General features: G+C 55.3%; 1 protein-coding gene across 1 annotated transcript; it reads right to left on the bottom strand.

Moving 5' to 3' along the window:
* Window positions 1-3,100: 3,100 nt before the first annotated feature.
* LOC142015203 (uncharacterized) lies at window positions 3,101-26,208 on the bottom strand. Its single transcript, XM_074998619.1, has 9 exons — window positions 26,147-26,208; window positions 25,615-25,764; window positions 25,264-25,334; window positions 24,843-24,969; window positions 24,012-24,101; window positions 22,496-23,779; window positions 13,423-14,527; window positions 7,395-7,483; window positions 3,101-6,497 (listed from the first exon to the last, which is right to left on the bottom strand). The coding sequence occupies exons 2-9, from the start codon at window positions 25,703-25,705 to the stop codon at window positions 4,972-4,974; spliced, it is 4,383 nt and encodes a 1,460-aa protein (XP_074854720.1). The 5' UTR covers window positions 25,706-25,764; window positions 26,147-26,208; the 3' UTR covers window positions 3,101-4,971.

Genomic DNA, 26,208 nt, shown 5'->3' with positions numbered 1-26,208 from the left:
CCTTCCATCCCCAGCACCCAGTCTGGACATCAGTCAACCTGTGCCCATCCACACCCCCCTCCACTGAGGCAGGATCAAACCACTAGTGGGATAGTAAGAGAGAGGAAGCCGGGCTAGTCTATACGCTATCAAAACAAAAAGCAGTCAAGTGGCACTTTAAAGACTAGCAAAATAGTTTATTAGGTGAGCTTCCGTGGGACAGACCCACTTCTTCAGACCAGAACAGACTGAGTCTGTTCTGGTCTGACTATGGTCTCAAGAAGTGGGTCTGTCCCACGGAAGCTCACCTAATAAACTATTTTGCTAGTCTTTAAAGTGCTACTTGACTGCTTTTTGTCTCACTAGTGGGATGTGCAAGGACCAAGCCAACACCATCCTTTTATTAGCTTGCACTCAAAGTTGTGCGTGTCAGAGCCCCAAGGCCCTCAGGGAGGAGAAAGTGGCTGGAGTCTTATCTCCTTGACCTTCAACTAAATCCGGATTCCTACTCCACCTGGCTCTAGGCTGTAGTCACAGCTTCCCCCTCTTTTATACTGCCAGTCTGGACCTGGGAGATACCATTCTCATGAGCAGAGGAGATGGGAAATAATCCTCAGTCTCAAGGGATTTAACTCCCCACCCAGATTAACAAGCGGCCAGGAGAGGGAGAGATTTTTTATTTTGAATGTCCTGGCAATGAAAAAAATAAATCCAATCTGGCTTCATCAGACTTTAACTGCCCTCCTCCATGAGTGTAATGGTTCCTTCCAGGTGAGAAAGAGGCTCCCTGCTAATGGCATGAACCATTTCACTGAGGACTGATGGGGGGGAGTAAAATAACAAAGGTTCACAGAATCACAGGGCGGGAAGGGACCTCAAGAGGTCATCGAGTCCAGCCCCCTGCCTAAAGCAGGATCAGCCCCAACTAAATTATCCCAGGCAGGACCTTGTCAAGCCTGGACTTAAAAACCTCCAGGGATGGAGCTTCCACCACCTTTCTAGGCAACGCATTCCAGTGCTTCACCACCCTCCTGGGGAGGGAGTTTTTCCTAATATCCAACCTACTCCTCTCCCTCCCCAACTTCAGACCATTGCTCCTTGTTCTGCCATCTGACACCACTGGGAGCAGTTTCTCACCCTCCTCGTTAGAGCTCCCCTGCAGGAAGTTGAAGGCTGCTATTAAATCACCCCTCAGTCTTCTCTTCTGTCAACTAAACAAGCCCAAATCCCTCAGCCTCTCCTCATAGGTCTTGTGCTCCAGACCCTGAATCATTTTTGTTGCCCTTCGCTGAACCTGCTCCAGCAAATCCACATTCTTTTTACACTGGGGGGCCCAAAACTGGACACAATATTCCAGATGGGGCCTCATCAGTGCCGAATAGAGGGGAACAACCACTTCTCTAGATCTGCTCAAAATGCTCCTCCTAATGCACCCTCGTATGCCATTAGCCTTCTTGGCTACAAGGGCACACTGTTTACTCAAAACCAGCCTTTCATCCACCATAACCCCCAGGTCCCTTTCCATCGTACTGCTGCTGAGCCAGTTGGTCCCCAGCCTATAACAATGCTTGGGATTCTTCTGCCCCAGGTGCAGGACTCTAAACTTCTCCTTCTGGAACCGCATCAAATTTCTTTTGGCCCAGTCCTCCAATTTATCCAGATCCCTCTGGATTCTCTCTCCGCCCTCCGACTTATCTACCTCTCCCCCTAGTTTTGTGTCATCCACAAACTTGCTGAGGGTGCAACCCAGTCCCTCATCCAGGTCATTAATAAAGATGTTGAATAACACCAACCCCATAACCGAACTTGCAGCACTCCACTTGAAACCGACCGCCATCCAGATATTGAGCCATTGACTGCTACCTGTTGGGACTGACCGTCAAGCCAGCTTTCCATCCATCTTATAGTCCAGGGATCCAATCCATATTTCCTTAACTTATGGACAAGAATGTTGTGGGAGACCGTATCAAAAGCTTTGCTGAAGTCAAGGTATATCACATCCACTGACTTCCCCACGTCCACAGAGCCTGTTAGCTCGTCATAGAAGCTAATCAGATTGGTCAGACACGACTTGCCCTTGGTGAATCCATGTCAACTACTTTTGATCTCTTTCCCCTCTTCCAAGTGCTCCAAAAAGGATTCCTTGAGGATTCCCTCCATTATTTTCCCAGGGATCGAGGTAAGGCTGACTGGTCTATTGTTCCCTGGATTGTCTTTCTTTCCTTGTTTAAAGATGGGCACTATGTTTGCATTTTTCCAGTCATCTGGGATCTCCCCCGATCTCCAAGAGTCTTCAAAGATAACGGCCAAAGGTTCAAATCTGACCTTTTCGTTCCCCCATCTGTGAGAAATCAAAGCTTTTCAGCTTTTTAAGTAGAAGGGGGATTGCTTTTACCAAAGCACCAATATTGGGGAATTTGCCTGAGGACACCAGTCTCTCCCCTACCCACGGGAAAATGGAACCTTCCAAAGCAGCAGTTAGGACAGTTGGTCACTTCTTTCTCCCACTGACAATGGAACCTGCCAAAGTGGCAGTTGCTCTGTTCCTCCCCCCACAGTGAGCTTGGAACCTTCCAAGGTGTCCGTTGTGGCAGTTGGGCAGGCTCCGCCCCTAGGCCTTGGCCACGCCCCTGGCAGGTGTTGGATGGGCTCAGATCCCCCACACTGGGCCCTAAGTGGGTTCATAAACCATGGCAGCAAAGCGCCTGCCGAGAATCCCTCTTCACCCAGCCCAGCAGGGTCACTTATGGGGCTACTGGCTCCTAGGACAGGCCCCACCCAACAACAGACACTGCCTGGCTGCCCTGAAGAAAGGGCCACCCCATGCAAAGCAACACAGGAACTCCCATGAGACACTGCAGCGCATTTCCAAATTGAAATTGTTCCTTTTTCAATGGCAATATTTCAGTTTTCAGATGAAGTTATTCCGCATGCAAATGCCACTGGAAAAACCAAAAACCTAGCCTCCCCCGAAAATCCTGTATGTCAACTAGCTCCAGTTCTCGCACCTGCAATGAAAGCTGGTCTCACCTTCATGTGCTAGGTCTTTGACTCTGGGACGGCTTTAGACTTCAAAATAAACCAGTTTTAAGGAGTCTAAATAAAAATCACTCGGCTCTCCTTTTATTTTACAAGTTCCATTTATTAATAAACAATTGGATCTCTGTAAGACCTCATGGATTGTTGTACAGTCCTGACAGGCCAGTAACTGTGGCTTATAACCATCTAGAACATGTGCTGCACATGTAACATGCTTGTGAGTCATCAACCATTCGTTAGCCTTTGTAATATCAGCTCCCACCCGACATTCTCCTCTTCTCCAAGTTTCTCTTTACTGTACCTAGAATCCAGCCATTTCTGAAAGCACTGGTAAGACCAGGAGGTCCAGTCCTGTGGTCCCTCTATTTTTTTGCATCCATGGACAGCATAAATTTTGTTCTGTGCACCAAGGCCTGTGCTGTGCACCCTCAATAGAAACACACACTGCTGGCTGCGGGTGCTCTGCTAATGAGCTGGGTGGCACCTGAATCTCTCCTGGGTAGCTGCCCAAGGGCTCAGCTCACAGGGAACACCAGCCAACCACAGTCAGAGGGGAAGAGAAGTTAGACAAGACCTGAAGACAGCTCACTCAACCTAGGAAAGACCCCACCAACGGTTTCCTGGCCTGTTCAATCAAGGTTCTGGAGGAAAGCCCACAAAGGGTTCATTAGACCTGAGCGCTCATTAACTTAATGTGGGGGAAAAAGTGCTCTAAGGGTTAAAAGAGTTTTTTCCACACTAACCAGGCCTCACTCTGTAAGGGGATACTAGGGGGTCATCTGCACTTCCTTGAAGTCCCTACCTTGTCACCTAGAGACTGTAGGCTCCTCTGTCTGGGTTATCATGTTCCTTTGTCGTGTAAACTGGCCTCAAGCACAGCTGGTGCTTACAGACACATCTCAGGGCACTTCTGCTGAGACTTCCATATGTTAAAGAAGACAATTAATTACTAAACTGTCTAAACAAACTGTATAAAGAGTCATTGGAACTGGTCCTCAGGGCTCCCACGTCTTTAGAAGCTGGCAGCCTGCATGTATGCATGATAAAGTTTCCTTTTAGATCTCACTCTTGCCTCACTGCTTTGACCTCCAGCCTTGGACCTTTCAGGGACACTGTACCCCAGGGGAACAGGGTTCCCCAACAATAACAAGGATCTCCCTGACCAACTTAACCCCAGGCTAATGATGTAACAAGAAAAATATGATGGTAGCAAGGTGAGATGGTCCACACTGAGCCCAGACAGCGTCCCAACATACATCAAATGGAGCACACGTGCTGACAGGAGGGTATGTCTTCCCATGGGCCAGATCTTGACCAACAAGGAAACTTCCAGTGAGAACCACTTGAGGGGGCACTTCCCATGGAAAACAGAGTCCTCCAGGAGCAACTCCCCTAGATCAAGACTCACCCTTGAGGAGGCAACTTCCTCTCAGTCAGGCTTATATAGCAGGACAATTCTGTGCGACAGACCTGCCCTACAGGGGGCAACTTCCTGAACCAGACCTACCTGAGGACGTAACCCAACCTAGAGTGGGCGACTTCCTGGGAGCGGGATACAAAGGGGGTGTAATTTCCTGGAAGACCCGTTCTACAGGGGGCAACTTCATGACAGAGATCCCTGCAGGTGGGGATGACTTCCTGTGACCCACGGTCAGGGTGCAAATTCCCATGGGCAAGACCCATGCTAGACAGAGAGACTTCCTGTTAGTGGTACCCTACTCAACGGCACAACTTCCTGTGACTGGGACCTGCCTGGCAACCCAGCTTCCTGTGAGCAAGGCTCACTAGCTGGATCGACTTCCTATGAGCCAGACTCCACCGCAGCTGTCCCAGAGGGAGCAACATCCTGCAGGCTATCCCCATGCCACCCCTCCTGCTCCAGCTATCTCGTGTGGCTCTTCTGGTGCTGGTGACAGCAGAGATGTGAACAAAGCGCCGGCCGCACTTCCAGGACTATTTGCTGGTGTGGGTGCGCCGGTGAGCCACCATGTTGGACTTAAGGCTGAATCCCCGGCCGCAGTCGGGGCAGCGATACGGCCGCTCGCCGGTGTGGATCTGCTGGTGCTGGACATACGTGAAGCGTCGGGAGAAGCTCTTCCCACACTGGGCACAGTGGTACGGCCGCTCGCCGGTGTGGGTGCGCCGATGCGCAGCCAGGGATATCTGGCGGGTGAAGCCGCGGCCGCAGTCCCCACATTGGAAGGGCTTTTCCCCAGTGTGGATGATCTGGTGGGAAATGAGTGTGGTGGCCTGGATGAAGGCTTTGCCGCACTCCGGGCAGCGGTAGCGCTTTTCGCCGGTGTGGACCCGCCGGTGCCTGCGCAGGCAGGAGCCGTCGTTGAAGGTCTGGCCGCACTCCTCGCACCGGAAGGGGCGTTCCCCAGTGTGGATTCGCTGGTGCCGCACCAGCCTGGTGCTGCTCCCGAAGGCTTTGCCGCACTGCCCGCAGGTGTAGGGCCGACATCCGCCGTGGCTTTGCTGGTGCTTGGCCAGTGCTGCCTCCGCCAAGAAGCTCCGCCCACAGTCACAGCAGCGGTAGTGGGGCTCGCCCGTGTGGGTGCGCCGGTGGGCCACCAGGTTGCACTTCTGGGTGAAGCCGCGCCCGCAGTCCGGGCAGACGAATGGCTTCTCGCCCGTGTGGGTGCGCCGGTGCCTCCTCAGGTTCCCACTCTGGCTGAAGCTTTTGCCGCACTCAGGGCAGACAAAAGGACTCTTGCCACGGTGGACGCGGCGGTGCTGGGCCAGAGCTGAGCTCCAAGCGAAGCCTTTGCCGCACTCGGGACACTTGTACGGTTTTTCATCCATGTGCAAGCCCTGGTGCTGGATGAGGTGGGAGCTCTGCCCAAAGCTTTTATCACACACGGAGCACTTGTAAGGTTTCTCTGGAGCCGCTGCAGGAAGCCTGCGACGCAGGGCTGGCTTCCCCTGCCTCTTCCTTGGAGGATCCCCCCGCTCCTGCATGTCCACTTCTTCCGAGCCTCCAGAGAATGTCGCCTTCAGATCCACCTGGGGAACGTCCCCCGCAGATCCTCCAGGGAATGTCCCTCCCAAATCTGCCTGGGGAACATCTCCTCCAGAGAACATCCCTCGTGGATCCGCCTGGGGTACTTCTGCTTCAGATCCTCCAGAGAACATCCTCTGCAGATCTGCCTGGGGAACGTCCCCTCCAGAGCCAACCGAGAATGTCCCCTGAAGATCTGCTTGCGGAATGTCTCCTCCACACATCGATCCCTGCAGATCCACTTGGGGAACATCCCCTGCAGATCCTCCAGAGAGCATCCTATATGGATCCATTTGTGCACATGCTCCAGACAACATCGCCAGAGACCACCCTGAGCAGGCCAGCTTGGGGCACAGCTCCTCCAGACAGGGCCCCACCCAGCTCCACTTGGGGGGCATCTGCTGTTGGAGAGAGCTGGTGCAGTTCAGCCTTCTCCAGATGTCCCAGTGCAGGACCCATCCCCAAGTTTCACCGTCACCTGCCAGGAGAGAGAGAGAGAGAGAGAGAGAAAGAGGGAGATCCAATCTGGATTCTGAACCAAGGCTTGGAAGGCTGGTGGCACATCCAGGAGGTACCCAAAATCTCTGTCTATGACCAGTCCTGCTCCCATATCCAATCTAAGGGCTCACGTCTGCTCTCGAGCCCTGTGCTGGGGAAACCTTCCGCATCCCCAGCATCTTACCCATTCCCTGCTGGGACTCTGGCTCTCCCCTCATAGCTCTGAGCCAGTGCTCTGACGGGTCTCCTTATGGTCACTTCCCAGTCTCCCTCCGTCTCAAGGCTCTCCGCTTCCCAGCGCTGCAGGCCAGGCTCCGTGGGGTGTCCATTAGCCAGCATCGAGCTCAGGGAAACCCAACATAACCATCTGCCCATAGGGCTCAGGTGAACAGGTGTCACAGGGCAGTGTCTCTGGGGCAGAAGGCAGAGCCCGCAGGAAGCAATGACAGAGCTCCAAGGGGGCAGCAGGCGCTACCGGCCAGGACAGCAAACCACCACAAAGCACTGGGATGCACCTGCCTCAGTTTCCCCACCCAACGTTCTGTCGGTGCCCCGCACTCCCGACCCACAGCTCCTGCCAGCCCATCCCCCACCATCTCACCCCCAGCCCAGCTGTGCCCCACAGCGCAATGTGCACTGGGGTGTTTTACACGAAGGACTCGGGGATTCCCGCACTGGTTCACACCCAGGAAAACACCAGATTGCAGCAGCGGGGCTCGGAGGTTCCCATGTGCGCCCCGCAGCGGGGGGGGGGGGGGACCCAGCACCGCCCCGTGCGCCCCGCAGCGGAGTGGGGGGGACCCAGCGGGCCGGGCCGGGCCGGGGGGACGCGGCTGCGCTCGGCTCCCTCCCCGCAGCCCGGGCGGCCGCGACTCACCAGCGCGGGGCCCTGGGCCGGGCAGCCGGCACCGAGCTCGGGGCGGCGCTGGGAACAGGAAGGTCCCTTCGCTCCCCGGTCCCCGCTTCCTGCCCGCGGGGAGCCCGGGAGGCGGAGCTGGGCCGCCGGGGGCGGGCGGGGCGCTGCGGCCGCCCCTTGGGGGTGGGATCGGGGCGGCCTCCGGGCCAGCCAGTCCCCGCCCGGGCACGACGCCTCCCCCAGCGCCCCCCAGGGCACGGCCCCTCCCCCCAGGCACAGCCCCTCCCCTCAGCAGCCCCCCAGGACACGGCCCCTCCCCCAGCACCCCCCAGGACACAGCCCCTCCCCTAGCGCACCCCCAGGGTACAGCCCCTCCCCTCAGGCACAGCACCTCCCCTCAGCAGCCCCCTAGGCACAGCGCCCCCACTGGACACAGCCCCTCCCCCCAGCGACCCCCCCCCCGGCACAGCCCCTCACACCCAGAAACCACCCAGGACACAGCCCCTTCTCCCAGCCAGTCCCTGCAGATAGCGAATATCCTCTGGAGAGGAGAAAATCGAAGTGTTGAATTGTGACTGGTTGTCCTCCGCCCCAAGGACACTTCAGTGCAAGAGACAGTCTTGTGGATACTTTCCCTTGTGCGTGTTGGGGGGTCGTGCGGGGACTGTTGCTTGAGTTGTTCCAGTTGCTTATTTCTGTTGCCCTAATAATTAATAGTCCCGGGCTCTTTTCTGCCACTTATGGTCAGGACAATTGCAAAGGCCGCCAGGATCATTATCCCCAGGAAACTGAGGCACAGAGCAGCAGTGGCTGACCTAAATAACTCAGCAAGCAGGTTGCACAGGCAGGAACAGGAGCCCAAGTTTACAGCTGTCTAACCCAAAATGCCATGGAGCATAACCAGCTATCAGTCCCTGCACCTTCCAGAGTGACTCAAATCAATGGCATTGCTACGGAGGCACAAGTGTGGCCTCATTTAAAAAAAAAAATCACAGGATTGGTGAAAAGTCTTGCAATTTTTTATAAGTATCAGTGATGGGGGCAGCTTTACATGTGGCTACATTTGGGGTCGCTCTCGGGTCTTGGTTTGAACCTCTGGCCCGCATCCTGGTGAACTGGACGTTCTCTTCCAGTGGGAGGTAGATTTCACAGGACTCCCGGAGGTGGGAGTGAGGTCTGGAGCCTGATTTCCTTCAGCTGAAAGTGAATCCAGATTTTTTTAAAAACTGGTGGAGAAGTATCCGTATCTCAGTATCAGAGAGGCAGCCGAGTTAATCTGTATCTTGAAAAACAACGAGAAGTCCTGTGGCACCTTACAGACTAACAGATCATTGGGAGCAGTAACAGAGAGGCCGCTGGGTTAGTCTGTACTCCAACAAAACAAAGCAGCAGCAATGTAGCACTTTAAAGACTAACAAAATGATTTATTCGGTGATGAGCTTTCCCAGGACAGACTCACCTGAAACTGACCGGAAGAAGTGGGTCTGTCCCACCAAAGCTCAGCACCCAGTAAGTCATTTTGTTAGTCTTTAAAGTGCTACATTTCTGCTGCTTTGATCATTTGGAGCATAAGCTTTTGGGGGCAAAGACCCACTTCATCAGGTGCCATGTGATGACATGGGTCTTTGCCTAGGGACGCTTATGATCTGTATCTCATAGAGCTGGAAGGGCCCTCGAGTGGTTGTGAGTCCAGTCCCTGGCCCTCAGGCAGGACCAACCCTGACAGACTTTTTCTTTTTTCTTTTTTAAATCTAACCTGCTCCAGGCCCTGGATGAGCTCAGACCCTGGGTTTACCAGGCCGGAGCTCTAACCACTGAGCTATCACTCACCCACACAAAACTCCCCCTCACTCCGGACTGTATTGACACCTGCCCCCTTCCCCTTTTATACTGCCAGCCTGGGCTTGGGAGACACCATTCTCATGAGCAGGGGAGGTGGGAAATGATCCTCAGTCTCAAGGGATTTAACTTCCTGCCAGGACTAAAAGGGGGCCTGGAGAGGGAGAGATTTTTGTTGTGAATTTCCTGACCAAAAAAAAAAAAAATCTGGCTTAATCAAAAATTCTAACCACCCCCCTCCATGAGTGAAATGGTTCCTTCTAGGTGAGAAAGAGGCTACCTGATAATGACATGAACCATTTCACTCAGGAGGGATGGGTGGGAGTAAAATAACAAAGTTTCAAATTTGACCTCTTCCATTTTCATTTCTGCATCTGTGAGAAATCAAAGCTTTTTAGTTTTTTAAGTAAAAGGGGGATTCTTTTTTACCAAAGCATGGAATTTGCCTGAGGACACCAGTCTCTCCCCTACCCACGGGAAAATGGAACCTTCCAAAGCAGCAGTTAGGACAGTTGGTCACTTCTTTCTCCCACTGACAATGGAACCTGTCAAAGTGGCAGTTGCTCTGTTCCTCCCCCCACCCCCCCCCAGTGAGCTTGGAACCTTCCAAGGTGTCCGTTGTGGCAGTTGGGCAGGCTCCGCCCCTAGGCCTTGGCCACGCCCCTGGCAGGTGTTGGATGGGCTCAGATCCCCCACACTGGGCCCTAAGTGGATTCATAAACCATGGCAGGAAAGCACCTGCCGAGAATCCCTCTTCACCCAGCCCAGCAGGGTCACTTATGGGGCTACTGGCTCCTAGGACAGGCCCCACCCAACACCAGACACTGCCTGGCTGCCCGGGAGAAAGGGCCACCCCATGCAAAGCAACACGGGAACTCCCGTGAGACTGTTCCCAGACTTGCCTGTTACTCTGGGATACGCTCGTGCATTTGGGGGGCGGGGTGAATAATTCCGGCAGTGCACTGCTTGCACAACTAGAGATCCCAAGGAGCTTCACTTCGCCCTTCTGCCAGTTCCCTCCCAAGGGAGCTAACAGGGTTGGGTTCTTCCCACCCCGGACTCAAGTGGACACACATGCACACACTGCTGGAGGGCTTAATCAGCCCTTACACGCTGACACCTTAGATGTCTCTGTACGCAGCGGACTAGTTGCACAGCAGTGCCAAGCTGGGCCCTTATGTGCCCCTGGACTCAGTGGCTGGGTTAAACAATGCTCCAAGCTGCCACCCTATTTCAGCAACCCCATTCCCATTTTCACAGCACAACCGTTTGCCTAGTGACCCACTCGATGGGCAAACCCCACAGCAGTTCTGGCCACCACAGGGATCTTACAGCTTAGGTACAAGGAGCATTGCTGCACAGTGAATGGAAGCCAAAACAATGCCCCTGAGGACGAGTAAGCCAGCAGGGAAAAGAGAGAAGCAACCAGCTTTACAATCAAAGGTATTTATTCAGGGATAATGAATGTCTAGCTAACAGTTACAATAGTAAATCTAAATTGAAACTGATTACAAAGGTTGGGGCTCGCAACCTGCAGAACTGATTACATGAGGTCAGAAGGCTATGACGATAGAGAGAGATGGGGAGACAGAGATCTCACTACCCCACAGAGCTTGCACTGATCAGGGGTCCCTGATGATGGTGATGGGATCCAGAGGGCAGGAGGCCAGCAGAGCCCTCAGCATGATTGAGCAGGAAATGATGAAGTCTCGATGGAACTGATGGACAGTTTACATCCAGGCATCAGACCAGTTTGTTGAGCAAGGGTCAGTGTTTTTGTAGGGACAGGTCAAGGGTTCAAGGAGAACACTGAGGTTATTTATGGGTAAATAGAGGCGAGACTGATCATGCCTGGCTGGGGTGACGTTCCGTGAAGGAGCTCACAGTGCAGCTAGGCAGGTTCGGTATTTTGGATCTCAATGGGATCCATTACTAGACTTGGTCTGATAATGACTAATTTGGGGACGAACAGACCTGGCTGTATGAGCATCTGGAGCAGAGATTTCCCATCAGGCCGTGCTTCTATGCTTTCGGTATCCCAGAGTTCAGTGCGGTTCCTGCTTTGGCAGAGCTGTTCTCCATTCCGGATGCTAGAGGATGTCTCTCTGTTCTGTCTGCAATGCAGATGAGGCTGAGGGTGTTTCCTTAACCCTCTTAAGGGTCTTCCCCTGCCTTTTCATTGCGTTGTCTTTGACTCAAGCAAAGCCTGGAAGGAGGGGGCGTTTTTTTCCATGAGTGCCACTCCCTGGCTCCCCAAGAGCACAGCCATGCTCTGGTTCCCCAAGAACACAGAGCTGGCAGGTAACAAGACACTGCAGCACATTTCCAAATTCAAATTGTTCCTTTTTCAATGGCAATATTTCAGTTTTTAGCTGAAGTTATTCCATATGTAAATCCCACTGGAAAAATCAAAAATCTAGCCTCCCCCGAAAATCCTGTATTTCAACTAGCTCCAGTTCCTACACCTGCAATAAAAGCTGTTCTCCCCTTTGTGCGGTAGATGCAAGAGGTCTTCAGACTTCAAAATAAACCAATTTTAAGGAGTCTAAATTAAAATCACTCAGTTGTCCTTTTATATTCCATTTACTAATAAACATCGGATCTCTGGTTAGATCAAGAGCTCATTGATTGTTGTACAGTCTTGACAGGGCAACAACTGCAGCTTATAACCATCTATTATCACACACAGAGCACTGGCAAGGTTTCTAAAATGTGCTGCTTATGTCAGCAACAAGCTTATCCATCACGAATCACTTATTAGCCTTTTGTATATCAACCAACACCCTAGATTCTCCTCTTGGTCAAGTTTCTCTTTACAGTATCTAGAAACCAACTATATATCTTATAGCATTGGTAAGACTATAAGGTCCAGTCCAGGACTCCTTTCCATGGTCAGAATAAATTTTGTTATGTGCACCAAGGCTTGTGCAGATGTGCACCGCACCACCAATAGAAACACATGCTGCTGGCTGTGGGTGGTTGTGTGCGCTCCGCTATCAGTTGGGCAGCATCTGAATCTCTCCTGGTGGCTGCCCAAGTGCTCAGCTTACAGGGAACACTTGGTCCTGTCCTCCAGCCAACCATAGAATCAAAGAGGACAAGAGTGGCTAGACAAGACCTGAGGACAGCTCGCTGCAGAGTTGCAGTGTAACCTATGAAAGCCCCCACTCACGGCATCCTGGTCTGAGTGAACAAATTTCTTTCCTCCCATGCTGATGGACACTTTTTCAGTCAATAATCACATTAATATGACAACTGCAGAATGACCCTATTTTGGGCCATCAGGAAAAACTTTCATCAGGGTGTTTAAGCACTGGAATAAACTGCCTCGGATGTTGTGGAATCTCTGTCATTGGAGATATTTAAAAGCGGATTAGACAAACACCTGTAAGGGATGGTCTAGATGGAGCCTGGTCCTGCCATTAGGGCAGGGGACTGGACTTGATGACCTCTTGAGGTTCCTTCCAGTTCCAAGAATGAGAAGAAGTCTTGTGGCACCTTATAGACTAACAGACATTTTGGAGCATAAACTTTCGTGGGCAAACACCTGCTTTTTTGCCCACAAAAGCTTATGCTCCAAAATATCTGTTAGTCTATAAGATGCCACAAGACTTCTTGTTTTCGAAGCTACAGACTAACCTGGCTCCCTCTCTGATACAGTGTACCATGAGTCCATGATTCCATGGTCAGTAGGGTTTGAACACTGGGTCATCCAGTGACAAAAGCTAGATCCTCTAATTTAGCGGTCGGCAGGAAACCATCACCCAGCAGAGTCCGTCAAGCTCTCACCCAGAACCCACAAGGAAAACACAAAAGAGGAAGACCTTGGCCAACGTGGAGAAAGTCTACTGAGATTAAAAGCCAATGACTGGGGCACTCCTGGAGCCAGCTAGAAGTTTTGTCCCGAGACAGAGTGAAGTGGAGGAGGCTTGTACATGACCTCTGCTCCATGGGGAGTACAAGGGATGAGGAGCAGTCGGAGTAACCTGTGGTTGGCCCATCACAGTTCAACGTGTGGTCTGCGAGACATTTTGTTTGCCGTCGCCCATGTGCAGGGTTGCCAAATTCCGCTGGTTTCTGCTTGTGTGGGTGTTTTTTTCCCTACTGGCATGTAAAGCAAGGGCTCGTAATGGGGGGTGCGTGCTGAATGCACACAACATCGACCCTGAGAGCTGTGTGCTCCCTCTGCATCCACTCAAAGCACTGCTACGGTTCAATGGGCACCCTCTGCTTCCGGGGAGGGGCAGGTGTCCCAGACGGAGCCACGTCCTGCAGGCTGGCCCCATGCTGCCCCTCCTGCTCCAGCCCCTTCATGTGGGTCTTCTGGTGCTGGGTGACGGCAGAGATCTGGACAAAGCGCCGGCCGCACTGCCCACACTGGTAGGGTCGTTCACCGGTGTGGATGCGCCGGTGAGCCACCAGGTTGGACTTAAAGCTGAACCCCTTGCCGCAGTCGGTGCAGCGGTACGGCCGCTCGCCGGTGTGGATCTGCTGGTGCTGAGCATAGGTGGAGCGCCGGGAGAAGCGCCTCCCACACTGGGCGCACTGGTACGGCCGCTCGCCGGTGTGGGTAGCCCGGTGCGCAGCCAGGTGAGCCCGGCGGATGAAGCTACGCCCACAGTCCCCGCACTGGAAGGGCTTTTCCCCAGTGTGGGTGGTCTGGTGGGTGATGAGGTTGGAGGTCTGGCTGAAGGTTTTCCCACACTCCGGGCAGCGGTAGCACTTCTCGCCGGTGTGGACCCGCCGGTGCTTCACCAGGTAGGAGCCATCGTTGAAGCCTTTGCCACATTCCTCGCACTGGAAGGGCCGCTCCCCGCTGTGGATGCGCTGGTGCTGCGCCAGCCTGGTGCTCTGCCCGAAGGCTTTGCCGCACTGCTCACAGGTGTAGGGCCGACGTCCGGCGTGGCTCTGCTGGTGCTCGGCCAGGGCCACCCGCTCCAGGAAGCTCTGCCCGCAGTCGTAGCAGCGGTAGGTGCGCTCGCCCGTGTGGGTGCGCCGGTGGGCCACCAGGTTGGCGTTCTGGGTGAAGCCGCGCCCGCAGTCCGGGCAGACGAACGGCTTCTCGCCCGTGTGGGTGCGACGGTGCGTGCTCAGGTTCCCACTCTGGCTGAAGCTTTTGCCGCAGTCGGGGCAGACAAATGGTCTCTCGCCACGGTGGATGCGGCGGTGCTGGGCCAGAGCCGAGCTCCAAGTGAAGCCTTTGCCGCACTCGGGACACTTGTACGGTTTTTCGTCTGTGTGGGACACCTGGTGCTGGATGAGGTGGGAGCTCTGCCCAAAGCTTTTATCACACACGGAGCACTTGTAAGGTTTCTCTGGAGCCGCTGCAGGAAGCCTGCGACGCAGGGCTGGCTTCCCCTGCCTCTTCCTTGGAGGATCCCCCCGCTCCTGCATGTCCACTTCTTCCGAGCCTCCAGAGAATGTCCCCTTCAGATCCACCTGGGGAACATCCCCCGCAGATCCTCCAGGGAATGTCCCTCCCAAATCTGCCTGGGGAACATCTCCTCCAGAGAACATCCCTCGTGGATCCGCCTGGGGTACTTCTGCTTCAGATCCTCCAGAGAACGTCCTCTGCAGATCTGCCTGGGGAACGTCCCCTCCAGAGGCAACCGAGAATGGCTCCTGGAGGTCCACATGGGGAATGTCCCCTTTGAATTCCCCAGAGAACATGCCCCGCACATCTGCTTGGGGACTGTCCCCTCCAGCATCTCCAGAGAGCATCTCCTGCAGGTCCGCTTGGGGACCATCCCCTCCAAATTCTCCAGAGAATATCCTACATTGATCCATGTGGGAAACGTCCCTTGCACATGCCCCAGACAACATGCCACAGAGACCTACTGGGGCAACATGTCATTCAGTTCCTCCAGAGACCGCCCTGAGCAGGCCAGCTTGGGGCACAGCTCCTCCAGACAGGGCCCCACCCAGCTCCACTTGGGGGGCATCTGCTGTTGGAGAGAGCTGGTGCAGTTCAGCCTTCTCCAGACATGCCAGTGCGGGACCCAAGCCCAAGTTTCACCGTCACCTGCCAGGAGAGAGCGAGAGAGAGAGAGAAAGAGGGAGATCCAATCTGGATTCTGAACCAAGGCTTGGAAGGCTGGTGGCACATCCAGGAGGTACCCAAAATGTCTATCTATGACCAGTCCTGCTCCCATATCCAATCTAAGGGCTCACGTCTGCTCTCGAGCCCTGTGCTGGGGAAGCCTTCCGCATCCCCAGCATCTTACCCATTCCCTGCTGGGACTCTGGCTCTCCCCTCATAGCTGAGCCCTGTGTGCATGCAGCCGTGGGGCAGGGGTCATGGGGGGGCTCTGAGCCAGCACCCCAACAAGCCTACTTATGGTCACTTCCAATTCTCCCTCCGTCTTGAAGCTCTCCGCCGCCCAGCGCTGCAGGCCAGGCTCAATGGGGCACCGGTTAGCCAGCGCCAAGCTCAGAGTAACCCAACAAAACCCATCTGCCCATAGGGCTCAGGTGAACTGGCAAACCACCACAAAGCACTGGGATGTACCTGCCTCAGTTTCCCCACCCAAAGTTCTGTCGGTGCCCCGCACTCCCGACCCACAGCTCCTGCCAGCCCATCCCCCACCATCTCACCCCCAGCCCAGCTGTGCCCCACAGCGCAATGTGCACTGGGGTGTTTTACACGAAGGACTCGGGCATTCCCGCACTGGTTCACACCCAGGAAAACACCAGATTGCAGCAGCGGGGCTCGGAGGTTCCCATGTGCGCCCCGCAGCGGGGGGGGTGGGGGACCCAGCACCGCCCCGTGCGCCCCGCAGCGGAGTGGGGGGGACCCAGCGGGCCGGGCCGGGGGACGCGGCTGCGCTCGGCTCCCTCCCCGCAGCCCGGGCGGCCGCGACTCACCAGCGCGGGGCCCGAGCGCCGCAGCCGGGGCGGGGGCCCTGGGCCGGGCAGCCGGCACCGAGCCCGGGGCGGCGCTGGGAACAGGAAGGTCCCTTCGCTCCCCGGTCCCCGCTTCCTGCCCGCGGGGAGCCCGGGAGGCGGAGCTGGGCCGCCGGGGGCGGGCGGGGCGCTGCGGCCGCCCCTTGGGGGTGGGATCGGGGCGGCCTCCGGGCCAGCCAGTCCCTGCCCGGGCACGGCGCCTCCCTGAGCGCCCCCCAGTACACAGCCCCTCCCCCAGCGCCCCCAGCCCCTCCCTCAGCGCCCCCCCAGGGCACGGCCCCTCCCCCCAGGGACCATCCCCTCCCTCATCACCCCCAGGTCACAGTCCTTCCCCCTAGGTAGTCCCTGCCCCAGGAGCGTCCTCCCAGGGAACAGCCTTTCCCCCCAGCGGCCCCCCGGGGCAAAACCCCCTCCTCTCAGAGCCCCCGGGCACAGCCCCTCCCTCTGTGCCCCCCAGGGCAAAGCCCCTCCTCTCAGAGCCCCCGGGCACAGCCCCTCCCTCTGTGCCCCCCAGGGCAAAGCCCCTCCTCCAGTGCCCCCCGGGCACAGCCCCTGCCCCCAGCACCCCCAGGTCGCAGCCCCTCTGCCCCACCAGCCCCTTGCCTGGGGCTGATGTTCCTTGAAGGGTGGCCTAGGGCTGTGGGCAAGGGGCTGAGCCAGGTGCATTGCTGGTGCCAGGGGAACCGCCGGGTGCCCAGCTCCCAAAGCCCAGGCGCCCCAGAAGGGGATTTATTTCTCTTAGGTCAGAGCACAGGACTAGTGGAGCAGCCAGACACCTCAGCTGTGAGCGGCCCCATCACACCAGGCACTGCAGGCAGCCTCGCTCAGAGCAGGGGCAGGGTGCTGTCCGGCACCCACCAGGCCAGGCGCTGCCCAGGTCCCCGTTTGCACACCCAGCGAGAGACAGCCCCAGCCGGGAAACTGAAGGCAGCAGGACTCTGTCTCCTGGCTTCACGTGGGGAAACTGAGGCCCAAAGCAGAGCGTCTTGGCGAGAGCTGGGGATTGGAGCCCCAGGCCGCCCCCATCTTCTCTCTCCCACAGGACCCCACTGCCCTGGGCAGCAGGAGGTCGGTAGCCACCCTGCAAAAGCAGTTGCCCCACGCTTTGCCGGATGAAAGCTTCTGGTGGGCTGTATCCCTGCCCCCGGCGACACTCTTCCATTCCACCCATGGACCGGAGGAAGGGCCCCGGCGTCCAGGAGGCGGCCGAGTTCAGCGCAGACCAAGGACAAAACTGGCAGGTCACACAGCCAGGACCATGGGCAACCAGGCAGGAGCTTTCTTGTGTAGCCAGAGGCCCTCAGACACAAGGTGACCATCCATCCCATATTGGGCGGGACGCTCCCATATTTGGGAGGCCAAAAAGGCATCCTGACTTATTTTTTAAAAGGATGGATTGTCCCAGATTTGGACCATTGCCCCGCTGCCCACTCCTCTGAGCCTCGGGGAAGTAGGGAGTGTGGGCAGCTGCTGCACCGGGGTCTGCAGCGTAGACTTGGCCTGGTGCAGTTTCAGAATTTCTCGCTCAGGCTAATCCATCGCTCATCAGCACGTTCTCTGCCCCATCTCCACACAGTCTCCCTTCAGGGCAATGTCATTTTCATTCGAAGAGCAATTGTTTTGCAAGGCTATTTTGCAAAATATTTTTGCAGGTAGGAAATCCTGATTCAGGGAGTTTTTCTGCATTTTTGATTGAAACATTTTCACCATCAGCTGCTTTCGAAAACCATTTTTCACTTTTTAAAAGCATATTTTGAAACATTTCGGAGGAGGAGGAGCAGCCGGAATTCTGATTTGGGGGAGATTTTTCTTAAAATTTCAACACTGTTTTCATTCTCAGATCAACTTTTTCCCTGGGTCTCTCTCTTTTTTAGAAAGGCGTTACAAACTCATTTTGTTATTTGAAAACATTCAGTTTGAGTGTCACTCTGTTTCTCATTTTCTGCCACTGATTGCAACAAATGAATGATGGCCTATTATCTTTCCCCTGTTCCAGGTTTTCATTTCATTCCAAAATTCAACACCATCTTCTGTCCAAAATGAGATTTGCTTTGTTGTCAATATTTTGGATATTTTCCCTCATTATCACATTCCAGAATTTCAAAGCCCTTCTAATTCCAACAACAAGGTTTTATTTTTTTCCGTTAGGATATTTTCTAAAACTTTTGGCAAGAAAAAATTTGAGGGAAGGAATTTTCCTTCATTTTCCCTCATTCCAAAACATGATCATTTTGCTTTCAAAACCAAAAACTTGTTGGATTACAGTATTTAGGTGGTAACAGAGGAAGCCGTGCTAGTCTATACACCAGGCATGTCCAACCCGTGGCCCACGGGCCGCATGCAGCCCTGAACAGCTAGTAATGCGGCCCCACAAGATCGTAAACTTTTAACATTATTATGTGATTTATATACATTAACTATATTATATATTTTATATGCGGCCCAAGACAATTCCTCTTCACTCAATGCGGCCCAGGCAAGCCAAAAGGTTGGACACCCATGCTATACACTATCAAAACAAAAAGCAGTCAAGTAGCACTTTAAAGACTAGCAAAATAGTTTATTAGGTGAGCTTTCGTGGGACAGACCCACTGTCTGAAGAAGTGGGTCTGTCCCACGAAAGCTCACCTAATAAACTATTTTGCTAGTCCTTAAAGTGCTACTTGACTGCTTTTTGTTTTGATAGTATTCAGGTGCAATTTTTTAAAATGCTGGTCTTTTTTGTATTTTGACACATTTCTTCTTTCCAAAATTTCAGTCGTTCCCAGCCAGATTTTCTTTCTTGTTCCTTTTAGTTGTCTTACAAAACGTTTTTGTTCATTCATCCCTTGCACCTCTCTAATTTTTCACCCTTTCATTTTCTTTTCCTCTGTAACTTTCCCAAATTTCCTCCCACTTTGGAAAAATGATAGACCCAACAATATGGGAAAAAATTAAACTTGTTGATTCTGCCATTCTACAATTTTCCCCGCTTAGTGCTTTGTCGACATGGAAACATGGTACCAGTCACACAAGCATCGCTAGTCGGATAGTGCAGAATGGCCCTACATCCCAGTCTAGAAGTAGACTTTTTCAATCAGCTTCAACTCCCTCCCAAATGCCTAGCTCTGCACCAAAATCAGCTCTTACATCCGTGGGCTGTATCTACACTTGCATTCCTCTTTCGAAAGAGGCATGCAAATGAGGCAAATAGAAAATGCAAATTTGCATATCTGATGCACATTTGCATATTATTTCAAAATAGCTTCTTTTGAAAGAAGGAAAGCAGTGTAGATACTGCTCTTTGGAAAGTAAACCCCATCTTCGAAAGAATCCTTCCCTTTTTTATGGGAAGAAGGATTTTTTCGAAGATGGGGTTTACTTTCAAAGGAGCAGTGTCTACACTGCGTGTCTTCTTTTGAAAGAATATGCAAATGAGGTGCCAGATATATAAATCCACACCTCATTTGCATTTTGATTTCCCTCATTTGCATGCCTCTTTCAAAAGAGGAACTCAACTATGGACACAGCCAGAGTCAGCATAGGGATCGGCGACCTCCGGCACGGGAGCTGATTTTAAGCAGCATGCAGCAGGTGCTCAGCCTCACCTCTCCCCCGTGCAGCACAGCACGGGAACGGACCCGTCTCAGCTGCAGAGCCCCACCCCACGGGGGAAAGCACTTCAGAAAGCCCAGCATGCTGCCTCTTCTGTAAACAGCAGCGTGCAGAGGGGCAACACACCCCACCTGACCTTGGGCTGGGATGGTGGCAGCACTAGAGCAGGCCAGGGTACTAATGAGCTGTGCTACCATGGTCCCACTCTCCAGATGGGGAAACTGAGGCTTGCCTATGGGCATGTGGTGATTTTCCAGCACAGCCAGGTGCAGGGGGCAGCTTGCCTGGCCCTGTGCTTAGCCTGGTCTGATGAAGGAAAACTGCCCATTAAGGTAACGGCCCCTCTGCCTCCCGTAGCGTGGGGAATGCCCCCTCTCCTGCAACAGCCGCTTCAGCTGTCCGACCAAACCTCGTCTACTCAGCTGCCCCATGGCACAGGGGCACCAGCTGGGCTTGCCCATTCAGCATCCGCTGTGGCCGCCCAGCAGAGACCAGGCTGAGACCTGGCCCGCTCATTTCACACCTGGCTTTTTGACAGAACCCAGGGAGGCAGAGCAGCCACCAGCCATGGCATCCCTGTGCTGCCAGCGAGATGTTTGGAGGTCCTGCTTCACCAGAGCTGCCCAGTTCCAGTCCCCAGTCCTGCTTCTGCATGCCAGGGCTCCTCCTCCTGCCACCAGCCCCAGCTAATCTGGAGAGCTCTGCATGTGAATTTCTTTATCAATGAAGCTGCTGTAAGTAGGCCACAAGCAACTTTAAAAAGTATCACCTGCACTCAGCACCTGCAGAGCTGAGCTCAAGGTCAAATTTCAGCACTCTGCCTCTGAAAGGTTGCCGACCCCTGCGGACATGGATCAAGTGAACTTGCAGTGAGATAAAATAAAGCAGTAGAAACGTAGCACTTTAAAGACTAACTACATTCTGCTACCTTACTTTGTTGGAGTAACAGGCTCACACGGCAACCTCTCTGTTACCACTCTCTGTAAGATGCTACAGCAGAGTTTACATCTGCATATAGGGGAGTTTTGTGAGAAGTTTTGACTGACACTTTTCTTGGTGAAAACTGAGGATCTGCCTCAATTTCACCAACTTGTTCCAGGAAAGAAAAGAAGTCTAAAGAAAAGTGCCCCAAACCCGAATTTTTCGGACTGACTTTTCCTTTCTAAATCTTCTTTCCTTTTATTTTTTAAACAAGTAAAAAAAAATTAAATTGTGCCCCATATGGGTCATTTTGGATTAAACAAAACATTTTGCTCGACGCAAAATGATTTTTTTTCTGGTGTTATGATTCACCAAAAATTTGAGGAAAAAAATTAAATGTTTGGTCAATGCAAAACAACATTTTAAAATCGTGCAGCTTTGGCATGGAAACAAAGAAAAAAATTCCAACCTTCCCCCACATGTTGTCTAGGGTGTGACGGTGTCTTAATTCTGTAGAGGAATAGATTTAGCTTGAGAGAACAAACCAGCAGCACTGGAGCACTTCAATGATGAGCAAAATAACTTACTAGGCGATAAACTTTTGGGTCACAGACCCACTTCTTCTACTCTGGTAAAGTGGTAAATATTCCAGCTCTGAAGAAGTGGGTCTCTCCCACGAAAGCTCATCACCCAATCAATTGTTTTGTTAGTCTTTAAAGTGCTCCAGGACTGCTGGTTTATTTTGTGAAGATGCAGATTTAGCTTGAGTTAAACAAAACTGAGAACCACCGATGTGAACACGGTTGGGATAATGTGTACTGACGGACAATGATTTATTTTGCTGGGGCCCCATGGGACCACCACGCTGATCATTTAGTTTGGGCTGCTGCACAACAGAGGCCAGAGATCCCCCCCACAATAATCCTGAGGGCAGAGCATTTAAGAAAACACCCAACCGCGGTTTAAGCCCCGCCAGCGACGGGGAATCCGCCCTGGGCCAGGGGACGTCAGTTGTCCCAATGGTTAATTCCACTCAATGTGAAAAATCGACCCCCAATTTCCAGGCTGAATGTTTCTGGCTCCAACTTCCAGCCAGTGGCTCCCATTAGACCCTTGTCAGAAATCTGGGGTCCGCAGGTGCTTCTGCCTTTGAGAAGGCCCAAGAGCCCACCCTTCAACCAGAGCCAAAGGGCTTCGGCAACTTTTTCCTGGGTTGGGGACGGAGCCTGGGAGGGAAGGGGTGGAGCAGTGGGCATGGTGAGAGGCTGGGAGGAGGGGCCTGTCAGGGGGCGGGGACTAGGAGGGAGAGGCAGAACAAGGGGTGTGTGAGTGGGTGGGTAAAGAGGGGGCTAGCAGGGCAGGGACTGGGGGTGGGCAGAGCCTAGGAGGAGACTGTCAGGGTGGGACCTGGGAAGGAGGGTGCATCGCAGGGGGTGGGGCCTAGGAAAAGCGACTTCTCAGGGGGCGGAGCCAGAGCACCACCAGCTCTGAAGGTGCTGTAATTTATGCCAGGGCGTGCCCAAGCCAGGGACTGGCCAGCGGCGCAGCAGCAGGCTCAGGCTGGGAGCTGAGTCAGGCCCCGGTCCCCTCCTCCTTGCCCTGGAGTGGCCCAGCGGGGGTGAGGTGCCGCCGGCGGTGGGCCACCAGGCGGGCGAGCTGGACGAAGCTGCGCTGGCACTGCCCGCAGGGGAACGGCTTCTGCCCGGAGTGCAGCAGGCGGTGCTGCTGGAGGGTGGTGCTCCGGCGGAAGGCCCGGCCGCAGTCCCCGCAGCGGTGGGCCTTGGGGCCCGCGTGGGTGCGCAGGTGCTGCGCGAGGGCCGGGGCCCAGCCGAAGGCCCGGCCACAATCCCCGCAGTGGTAGGCGCGCGCGGTGGCGTGGGTGCGCCGGTGCTTGCAGAGGGTGGAGGTGTGGTTGAAGCCCCGCCCACACTCCTGGCAGCGGTAGGGCCGCTCGCCGGTGTGGACACGCTGGTGGTTGGCCAGGTGGGAGCTCCCTGCAAAGCTCTTGCCGCACTGGGGGCAATGGTAGGGCCGCTCGCCGGAGTGGGAGCGCTGGTGCTTCGTCAGGGTGGAGCGGAGGCTGAAGGCCTGGCCGCACTGAGGGCAACGGTAGGGCCGCTCACCAGAGTGGGTGCGCTGGTGCTTCGTCAGGGTGGAGCGGAGGCTGAAGGCCCGGCCGCACTGGGGGCAGCGGTAGGGCCGCTCGCCAGTGTGGGTGCGCCGGTGCTGTGCCAGCGAGGAGCTCTCTGAGAAGCACTTGCCGCACTGGGCGCAGGCATAGGGCCGCTCGCCCGTGTGGGTGCGCCGGTGCTGGGTCAGGCCCGAGCTCTGGGTGAAGCTCTTGCCGCACTGGGCACACTGGTAGGGCCGCTCGCCCGTGTGGGTGCGGAAGTGCTTCACCAGGTCCGAGTGCTGCAGGAAGCCTTTCCCGCATTCCTTGCAGACATTGGACCGCTCCCCACGGCCGGGGGCTCTGGGTGACCCCAGGCGGCCCTCCGCCTCTGGGGGCTGGATGGAGGATGGCCTGCCTGCATGCCCTTTAAAAAGACTCCGCGGTACGTCATCTTGGGAGGGCCCTGGAGATAGCCTGCACACATCTGCTCCTGCTGGATTCTGGGATACAGCCTCTTGGGTTTGCCATGGGAGCATCCCGGGCAGATCCAGCCCTGAAGGATTCTGGGATATGGACTCTTGGGATCGCGATGGTGGTGTCCTGTTCAGATCCACTCCTGAAGGATGCTGGGACGTGCCCTCGTGCGATCCCCGTTGGAACGCCCCGCCCTGCTGTGCTCCTGAAGGATGCCGGGATGTGCCCTTGTGTGATTCCCGTTGGAACACCCCACCCTGCCGTGCTCCTGAAGGATGCCGGGACGTGCCCTCTTGCAATCCCTTTTGGAACGCCCCACCCTGCCGTGCTCCTGAAGGATGCCGGGATGTTCCCTTGTGTGATTCCCGTTGGAACGCCCCACCCTGCCGTGCTCCTGAAGGATGCCGGGATGTGCCCTTGTGTGATTCCCGTTGGAACACCCCACCCTGCCGTGCTCCTGAAGGATGCCGGGACGTGCCCTCGTGCGATTCCCGTTGGAACGCCCCGCGCAGATCCACTCTCTGCTGGGGAGTTGCTGCGTTCTCACTCGCCGCCCTGGTGCCTGCAATGGGGGAGAAACTCCAGCCAGGGCTCACTCCTTGCACTGCAGAGAGAGGGGGCAGCCCAGAGGTCTGTGACTGAGTACAAAACCTAGGAATCGAGCCCCTGAGGGGAACGGAGGGTTTGGCTTTGCCCAGCCACCCAGCCGAGCCCCTCGAATCAGGCTGTGGGAGCGAAGGGCTCCTGCCATCGGGCTGGGGGATGACACTCCCGGACAATCACACATTCCTTACCTGGGATCTCCTGTTGCTGGCAATCCAACCTGTGGGGCTCTTCCCCTCGCTCCATGCGGGAGATCACAGGTGGCTTGGGGCCGGGGGATCCTGCCAGCGGGGGACAAGGCCAAGTGAGATGACAGACCAGCCTGGGGGGAGCAGGAAAGCGGGGAGGGAGGGGAGATCAGCTCTCTAGGGGACTGAGCTATTTCTGCTAAGGCACGTGTTTCTGGCGAGATTCGTCAGGGACATTAGAGAGAGGAAAACACAGAGAAATATATGGAGAGAGACAGAGAATCGGAGAAATACTTCTTACAGGGGATGGTCTGGGAGCCTTATGCAACCATTTTCTCAGGAATCTAACCACTGTTCTCCAATCTCCATCCCCTCAATGCCTGGAGCTTCAGGAGTCCCGTGAAAAAATTTTGTTTGCACTTAAAAATGCCAGGGAAGGGAGTCTAGTGGTTAGAGCAGTGGGGCTAGGAGCCAGGACTCCTGGGTTTTCTCCCCAGCTCTGGGAGGAGAACGGGATTTAGGGGAGTGAGGGGTGCCGGGACTCAGGACTCATGGCTGTTATCTGCAGCTGGGGGCAGGCAGCATGGTCTAGGGCATGGGTGTCCAACCTTTTGGCTTGCCTGGGCCGCACTGAGTGAAGGGGAATTGTCTTGGGCCGCATATAAAAAATATAATATAGTTAATGTATATAAATCACATAATAATGTTAAAAGTTTACGACCTTGTGCGGCTGCATTACTAGCTGTCCAGGGCCGCATGCAGCCCGTGGGTTGGACACGCCTGGTCTAGGGGATACAAGCACAGCTCCTGTGCCCGAGGGGAGCAGCCCCTCACCCAGCAAGCTGACGTTGGCGTAGTTCTCCAGCATGACGTCCCTGTAGAGCTGTCTCTGCCCTTTGTTTAAGAGGTGCCACTCCTCCTCGGTGAAATACACAGCCACCTCCTCAAACATCACCAGCACCTGCAACCACAGAGGACTGCTGCTGGCCAGGACCCCAGTGCATTGTTGGAATACCTGGGCCGACACTTTCATGCTGCCCAGAACTATGCACCAGTGCATGATGGGAATAGCCCAGAAGCTGCCCTGGCCCACGTGCCCCAGTGCATGATGGGAATATCCCAGCAGCAACAGCTCCCTACATCCCTCTGCCTTCGCACTTGGCCTCACTCTCCCACCCCACGTGAGCCCCATGCCAGGCATACACGGGGTTAGAGAGACCAGAATCTCACCCAGTCTCAACTTCCCAGGACCCACCTGGAGGCCAGGCTCCCAGGACGGCTCACACTTCTCTGAGCCAGGCAGGGACACTGGGGGGTGGATGAGATCTGAAGGGGAAGAGCCAGTCTGTTAGGAGACCTCCAGGGAACCAACCCTCCCTTTCTGTCCTGGGCTCCTGCCACAGCCCCCACCTGCCCTGGGGAGAGCGCCCCCTACTGGGGAGACACCACCCCATGTTCCCGACCATGGAGCTCCCCCAAGCCTGCCCTCCTGCTCCCAGGGCCCCCTATTCCTCTACTCTGCTGGGGAAACACCACCCCAAGCTCCCAGCTCTGGGGTCCCCACTTGCCGCTGATGGGGAAACACCTACCAAATTCTGAGCCCTACCTTGCCGCATGTGGGGCTCCTCTTTCCAGCTGCAGTGCAGGCAGGTCTGAGCTCCAGGGCCCTGCCTCCTCTTGGGGTGCAGCCTCCCCATCTCCCACTCTCCTCTTGGGGCTGGGAGTCCCCCTGCATGGCTCTCCTTTCCACCAGCACCTGTAGGGCACTCAAAGTAAGGGGCAGGGTTGGGGGGGAGGGGCTCCTTCCAGCTTCAGATGCACAGACATCCCCTCTCCCCACGCACCCGCAGAGCTGGCTGGGTTGGGGGTCCCGAGCTGAGGGGCCCTTCCATCCCCCTCCTCCCAGGCAGCCCCGTGGCTGTGGCACTGGGGCGACCGTGCTGGCCTTCGCTCCCTCCCCAGACATGCCGGAATCAGCAGCGCCGGGGGTGGGGGCTCGATCCCCCTTGCGGGGCCCCGATCCTGCGGGCAGCTCGGGGCCGGTCCTGCTCTAGCTGCACCGTGCACCGGAGCAGCCAAGCACCGCCCCGTGCGCCCGCCCCGGCTGCAGCCAGCCGCGCGGCTCCCGCCTCGAGTACCGGCTTGTGCAGCCAGGGCAGAGCAGGCTCGAACCCTGCCCCCCGCATCCGCTGGATGCCCC

This window comes from Carettochelys insculpta, chromosome 6 (assembly GCF_033958435.1).
Source record: "Carettochelys insculpta isolate YL-2023 chromosome 6, ASM3395843v1, whole genome shotgun sequence".
Lineage (NCBI taxonomy): Eukaryota > Metazoa > Chordata > Testudines > Carettochelyidae > Carettochelys > Carettochelys insculpta.
Note: the sequence above shows the minus strand (reverse complement) of the source record. Positions and strands in the feature narration are given on the sequence as shown.

Bases quoted from the DNA above. Each gene is read 5' to 3' on its own strand.
- LOC142015203 (XM_074998619.1), bottom strand. From the start codon at position 25,705: ATGGGGAGGCTGCACCCCAAGAGGAGGCAGGGCCCTGGAGCTCAGACC. The intron at 25,335-25,614 runs GTAGGGCTCAGA...CTTCCCCTTCAG, and splicing joins GGAGCCCCACATGCGGCAAG to ATCTCATCCACCCCCCAGTG. The intron at 24,102-24,842 runs GTGAGGGGCTGC...CCCCGCTGGCAG, and splicing joins CGCCAACGTCAGCTTGCTGG to GATCCCCCGGCCCCAAGCCA.